Below are 7,056 nucleotides of genomic sequence, written 5' to 3'. Positions count from 1 at the left end.
CGCTGCATGTCGTGGCGCCACCCGGACAAGGCCGTGCTGCTGCACGGTGCGGTCCGCCTGTCTCACACGCCCTTCACCGTCGTGGAGTTCGCCACCCTCCTGGCCATGTCGTCGAACTCTAGAGCGGTGGAGTTGGCGGCCAAGCTTATAACGTGAGTACGCGTTCGTCGCACGGTGTCCTCTGTTTAGGCCAAGTGTTGAAGAAAACGTATCTTTGAATCATGTGACGTCTTACAGTTGTGCAGTTCAAGAGTGGTCCGAGAACATCTACGTCAACACGTCGTACGTGACGCTGCTGCTCACCTCGAACTGCAGGAGCCTCTTGTCGCTGGAGACCGCGCTGGAGTGCCTCGGGCGTGCGCGCAAGCTGGCTCCCAACAGCCCCCTTCTCTCGGGCTACTACTGGAGCCTGCACGACATACAGCGCGCCGGCGGCCAGCTGTCGCCGATCCTCGAGGAGAGCGCCGAGGACATGATCGCGAGGGGCATTGGCCAGTGGGACGCGGCCAAGGAGGCCAGGATGCGTGAGCTCGCCGCCCAGCTGTACCCTGGCGCGGCGGTTGTGAAGACATCCACGGCCTCCCAGCTCCTCGCGGCGCCGCCGCAAGAACAGCCATCGCCCACCCTCGCCGGGGAAGACCTAAGCCCGGCCATGCGCTCGCCGAATCTCTGGGGCCCGGCGGCACCTCGAAGAGCACCAGTGCGGAGGTCGGCGACCCCGCCACTGCCGTCGTCGAAGATGACCACACCGGTGACAAGCCCGGTGACGACCCCGTCGACCACCCCGGCCACCTCCCCGTCATCATCCCCGCCTTCAGGGCGCCGATTGAGAACTCAGACGCAAATCGGCACCCTGCGCATGCCGCTGACCAAGCCTGCTGCACCTGACGCCCCTTCGGCTGCACCCGACGCCCCTTCGGCTGCACCTGACGCCCCTTCGGCTGCACCTGCATACCGGCTGTCTGTGCCACCCCCACCGCCCTCACTTCGAGAACGGACTGCTGCACCGAGCCCTGCTCCTCCTGCCGCTGCACCGAGCCCTGCTCCTCCTGCCGCTGCACCGAGCCCTGCTCCTCCTGCCGCTGCACCGAGCCCTGCCCCTCCTGCCGCTGCACCGAGCACTGCTGCTGCACGGATCACAGCTGCTGCACAGAATATACCGTGGGCGTCATGGACGAGCCGCTCTGCCCCGTTAACACCACCTCCAACTCCTTCCCCTCCGCGTGAGGGGTCGTTGAGTGAAGAAGGTAGGCTTCCCAATATCACTTGGCTTTAATGCTTTACATATTTATTTTTAAAGAGTTTGAGGGTTGTTGTCTGAACATTGTTGAGGAAATATTCACTGTCTTTGAAGTTCATATTGAATATTTGATTTTGATTTGGCATTTTTTGTTGTGCTTACTTTTCTATCAAACAGTTTAATTTTAACTTGTCTTCTACTGGATGAAAAGTGCTGAGTAGATCACACTTGCGTAATCAGACACACTCAATAAACTGGTGCAGGATGCAGTTTGGTGATCTAATTGAAACTAATGTCGTTTTTGGGATATTCTTAAATAATTTCCAGTTTTCTACAACTACTTTTCTACTTTCTTAAAGTATTATTCATATCTTGGTCTTTTGGGAACTACATTTGGATTATAGTCTTATAGCCTCTTCCGGTATACACACTGTTGGGCCAAAGTACAGACTCTGGTTGTGATAAAAATAAAAAATTATCAGTGAGACCACATACGCAATATACATTGATACTCCTGCAGTTATTAAATCTAGAGTATATAGGATGTTTGCCTTATGGTATGTTTTTTAAATGCTGTCCTAAGCTAATTATTTTTGTTTTCTGTTTTTTTTTTAACAGCTGACACCGTACCTCTCTGGCGGCGCCCGACTGGCGCCGGTCTGACCGAGGTAAGGTCCAGATGGCGAACATCGCCTGCATCCATGGGATCTTCGGCTTTAACCATAGTAATGTCTGAATCCTTGGCCACCAAGTCTTCGTCCAAAGTGACCTCTGCCCCCATGGCAGGGAAGCCTGCTATTGTCAACTGTGTATGTACGAGCAGTTGTGCTCTATTAACTTATAAAAGTTATGGAACCCTTCGCCCTGGTGCGTCCATACCTAAACTTTGCTCTTTGAAGTAAATTTTCAATTTTTATTAAGTACTGTGTTGTATGTAATTGAAGTATGCAATGTTTTGTACATTATCCAAACTGACTGACTTTGTCTTTGTGAAATTTTATACCTGTAAGAGTTAAGACTTGCCTCTAAAAGAAAAAAAAAATAACAACTGTTTAAACCAAACAATCATGTAATTAGCACAGGAGGCATTATTTCTAATAAATGAAATTGTATTGTCATCCATCCTCGTCTTTTATTTGCTTTGAAATAATGTGTAAAGCCTCTGTCAATAATTAGGCCTCAACGTATCCACAAGTCCACTTTTCATTTTAAAGTGATACATTACTGCTACCATTTCAATAATGTGCTTTTGCGCAGTGCAGCAGACTTAATAAGCGTCCAAAGGAAAATTATCTCCCTTCGAGCACACATGGTGGCCGCCCCCTGGCCCACACCCACTACAGACAGGGCAGGGAAAGGGTGTTTAGGGGATGCGGTGGACGAGCGGGCGCAACACAGGGCAGGGCGTGTCGTGGCGAGAGAGGGAATCCAATTAAGGTGGATTTAGTCTCGTGAAGACTGAAGACTGAAGACGCGTAGTTGTCAACTGTTTTGGTGCAAATAGTCGTAATTTTGGCCTATTTGCAGCAAAACAATTGAAAACTATGCGTCTTCAGTCTTCAGTCTTCACGAGACTAAATCCACCTTGAGTGGTCCGGGGTATTGAACTAGTAGAGCCATTTCTGAAAATAATCGGTGTGTGTCGGCTTCTTCGAATGCTCTCACATTTTTAATAAATAGTTACGTCGATTTAACAGTCACCAGCGACACACTTGCTTACCCTCCCCTGCTGGGCGTATTTCTGGAACACCCGGCGTCGGGTTGGCAGTATTTCACTATTGCTTCTTCATTCTCTTTTTCCCTTTCCCCCATCAGTGTTTGTATCTGGTGCCGGTCGGTCGTGTTGAAGTGTAGTAAAGTAAGCACACGTCCTAATTACCTTTGCAGTGTTGTGGTGTATTGTGTTCATGTTTAAGTGCTTTCAAGCTGCTTTTGGCCATGACCGTTATTGTAAGGAGCTCCATAATTTCGGCGCAATGGTTAGGGTAAGTAGACATGGCTACAGTGTGTGTGTATAGGCTTTAATACTTGGCCGCTGGCTGTGGTATCAGCAAGCTGCCCTGGCACGTGTACCACTGACAGTCTCCTTACCCATTCTTTCGTCAGACTCAATATAAACAACATAATAGCTTACCACAGCAGTGCGTCGGGTATTGTGTCTAGAGAACTAGGTTAAGAGTCATTGCATTTGAAGCTTTGCAACGGCCGGCGTCCGGGTGGTGGTGATGTGTGTCCGGCGACCGGGTGAGCGTGTGGACTCCGTCGTAACACCGTCTGCTTACTTTTAGGTGCAAGTGACGAAGTGACGAGTGTGTACGAGCTTTCGATGTCCTGATTGACCGTACCGGCGACCGGGACAGACAGGATTTCCCATCCGACCCCATCAGCATCAGCCCAGCCCGCGGCGGCGGCACTGCCGCTGTCACCCTGCGAGGTAGGCAGCCCAATCCGCTCCTGTGTACTGGCTTGGCCTAGCCAAGGCCCACGGGCGGTGAATGTGTTGGGGGAACATGGGATGGGAGGGAGGGCGTTTCAGTAGCGACGTTAGAGCAGTTAGAGGGGCATGCTCAGGGGATATGGCCATACGTTTAAATCTGTCCAATATTTTGACACTACTTCAGGTTAAATTCGAAAGTGCTATGGCTGTTAAACGCGTCAGCGTTTGCATCTTTCCCGCGTAGTCTTCTTTTTTTTCTTATCTCTCTCCGCGCTGTCCGCGCATCCTCTTTGCTCCTTTCTTTCTCCGTATTTCTCGCACTCACAGAGATTCCCACAGCTTTGCAACGGAATGCAAAAAGGGACGGGGGCTGCTGCGTATTGCGGTGCCGGCGTCGTCTGCGAGGCGGAGACAAAGGCTGCCGGGCTCTGGAATGTAGAAATGGAAATAGCGTAAGGCCCTACCCACACCCACCCCTTCCGCCGCCCCGGCCACTGCGCCCCTTAGCTCTGTTACAGCTCGGCGACAAGTGCATCTCGGCTTTGCTATCGGTACGCAGGAGGGGAGGGGGTGGGGGTGGGGGCTCGGCGTCCTGTTTCTTTTTCTTTTCTTTTTTCTTTTGTATTGGCTTGCGGTTGCGTTGATGAAAAAGGCGGAGGCCGGGGAGAAGGTCCTAAGTTTTGAGTTGATCGTCCTACCGAGCATGCTTCCTGTTATGGAAACTGACCAAGAGTTCAATCAAATTTGAAGTAGAATTTTTCAATGTGCTGCCATTAAGAAGGCAAGGGTCTGAAATGTAGAAGAGGGGAGGGGGGTTGGTGGAGGTGCATAACTGACTATCCAGCCATATTCCGCCCGGCTCTCGTGTCTCAGCCCGATGAATGAGTTTTCCGACTACAGACGCTTGGGGTAAGTCCCCGGACCGCCCCCCTTCCCCCTCCCTCCCTGCACCCCTGGCGCCGCCGCCGCCGCGCGGCGGTGGCTTAGGAAGGAGAGGAGGGAGTCGTCGGGGCGATGGGGCAGCGGGTGGAGATACTGAGCCGAGGGCCAGAGAGAGAGGCTGGATGGGCCCACCATGCACCGAGAGATACGTCCGATAGCATGACGGATGTATCCCCATTTGCCAAACCGCCTTATCTGTGCCTGCCTGCATGCACGGCTCGTCGCTCCTCCCCAGAGCCCCTGCCCCTGCCCCTGCCCTGCCAGCCCCTCCCAGCCCTGCACACTGGCCTCTCTGGCCTGGCCCGTGGGGAACGATCTCCGCTTTCATTAAAAGCGACCAGGTCAGCAGTATACTCTAGGAGAGCTGCTGGCCTTTCGATCTGATACTAAAAGGATGAGGGAATCCCCGTTCAAACGGCCTCGTGAGCTTATTCCGAAATAAGTTATTGTACTTGGCTCCAATAATGCCAGTTTTTTTCCAGTAAAATGATCTTGGAATAAGCCTTACAAATGTTTTTTTGTTGACAAAGTCGAGGGCAGACTGGACAATAAGGTGTGTGAATGTCACTTTTTTTGGAGGTGTGCGAATTCCCGCTTGTACTCTTGTAGCAGCAATGAATGCTCCTATCGGAATTTCGCGCACCTGTGCCGAAATATACGATGAATGAAAATTCACACGAGTACAAATGTGTGAAAGTCACCTACTTGGGTTTGTGGTACACAGTTTTCTAGGTGGGGTTTCCAGGAGGCCAGGGTTATTATACAGTCCCAGAGCTCCACTTTTGTTTTATTTTAATTGATTTCTTGGGTGAAAGGAGATTTAGATAGGCACCGCTAGACCGAGGTAATGACGGTGTGTTATGTGGATGGGTCGCAGCTCCCCCGCCTCACAAATGAGCAGCTGCGCATCCCCGGGCTCGGGGCTGGGGAGCTCCGCTGCGACCGCGGGGGTGTGTTTGGAGCCTCGCCGGTGACACGTCCTATAATTGCGTGCAATGGACTGGCGTCCAACGCGGTGCGGTGTACATCTGCATGCAATTAAAGCGGGGCGGTCCCGCAGGCGTGCCGATTCACCCCATCGTGTCTGTGCCTCACCCCACCCCCCGACAACCCTTCCCACACCTACCATATGTGACCAGTCAGCCCCCCTTCCCCCTTCCCCCCACCACAAGTGATCACTCAACCGCTCTGCAGCTACGCTCCGCCGGGCCATGCAGCAGCAGCGGCGCCCCGGTCGGCCCTTGTGCGCTGCGCTCGTCAATGCGATGCAGAGCGGCGCGAGCGATGGGAGGCGCGCCTGGGGAGTGAGGAGGAGGAGGACTGCGCGCGCGGCGGGTCCGCGCTTCTTGCTACGCCCCCGTGCATTTCCTTGCGGCCAGAGCAGCAGACGTGCGCGCAATGCTAACCATCTTGTGTTTCTTGTAGGCTATAGGGGAGAGGAGTCCGTCAGGGTGTGGGTGTTTTGTTGACGGTGATCCTCCTATTTGGCGTTAAGCATCACGCAAAGTACTCAGATATAATGGAAATAATAGAAAAGGCGCCGTTCTCAGCGTTTACAAAGATGCTCCCCGTCACACAACGCTAAAAATCTTGAATTTAATGCTTTTGTGTAAACGGAATACCAAAAAAAAGAAAAAGAAAGAGCCCGAAAGGTACTATGAAAACGACTGCGTTTTAGTATGCCTTGGTACAGGTGCTAAACCCATAAAACCCTTTAAAGGCGTGACTTTACACCTTATTTGTTTTTCCAGTGATTTTGAACAGCAGCAGCAGCCAGCTCGAATAGTCTAGGGACACGGCGGTAGCGCGCTTAGGCTGCCATACCATACCCCGACCCGCGCCGTGTTATTCCGCGCAAAAGGACGAGTTTTCCATCCCCGCCCGTCCGCCCGCTCCGCTCATCCGTGCCACATAACGAGGTCGCGGGGCGGCTCGGCTCGGCCAAATGTTAAAAGATTATTTGATGCGGTGGCCGAGCTCGCCCTTTGACATGTCGGCCTCGTATTGCGGCCGAGTGAGGCGGGCGGGGGACGCTATGTACATCGCCATCCATCCATTCATGAGTAATGCAGGCGGGCCTCTGGAGGGAGCCGACTACCTCTGCTCATCAGCAATTCTGCGGCTCTCGCGGCTACTTTGGTCACGCGTCCCGCCCCACGTGAGCTTCGGCTCGGTGTGGCGGCCGGGTACAGCGGCAGTGTGCCGGTCGGCTCGCTCGCCTGGGGTGGGTGCCTCATATGGCGCCGCTCCATGCTCACTGGATGGATGGCCGTTTGAATGACCGTGATTGTGACGAGTCTGTGGCAAGGAAGAAGGTTCGACTGCAATCGTTGATTGCCGCTTACCATGTGTGTAGAAAACTCGCACTTCTGTGGAGTTGTACTGGTTTTTACACTACTGTAGCAGATGTGACATTATTTTTCAATAACGACTCTCG

The 7,056-nt window shown here is 52.8% G+C and overlaps 2 protein-coding genes across 5 annotated transcripts in view; both read left to right on the top strand.

Moving 5' to 3' along the window:
• Positions 1-2,362, top strand: part of LOC113204126 (uncharacterized) — a gene marked incomplete in the record, with an annotated part of 4,221 nt that extends 1,859 nt beyond the window's left edge. Inside the window, 3 exon segments of the mRNA XM_052264766.1 lie at positions 1-152; positions 238-1,247; positions 1,859-2,362. Coding sequence (XP_052120726.1) covers positions 1-152; positions 238-1,247; positions 1,859-2,142 — 1,446 coding nt within the window.
• Positions 2,363-2,993: 631 nt separating this feature from the next.
• LOC127748936 (uncharacterized) overlaps positions 2,994-7,056 on the top strand; it is a 102,675-nt gene continuing 98,612 nt past the window's right edge. For 2 of the 4 annotated variants that reach the window (XM_052264703.1, XM_052264700.1), the window contains exons 1-2: positions 2,994-3,098; positions 3,529-3,674. The gene's annotated coding sequence lies outside the window, so the exon portion shown is untranslated. Of the gene's footprint in view, positions 3,099-3,127; positions 3,226-3,528; positions 3,675-7,056 lie in introns of those variants that run through there. The other 2 variants (XM_052264701.1, XM_052264702.1) reach the window with 2 other exon arrangements.

Source organism: Frankliniella occidentalis, unplaced genomic scaffold (assembly GCF_000697945.3).
Source record: "Frankliniella occidentalis isolate FOCC.00 unplaced genomic scaffold, Focc_3.1 Scaffold21, whole genome shotgun sequence".
NCBI classification, from domain to species: Eukaryota; Metazoa; Arthropoda; class Insecta; order Thysanoptera; family Thripidae; genus Frankliniella; species Frankliniella occidentalis.
The sequence above is the reverse complement of the archived record's forward strand: the minus strand, read 5'-3'. Positions and strand labels throughout refer to the sequence as shown.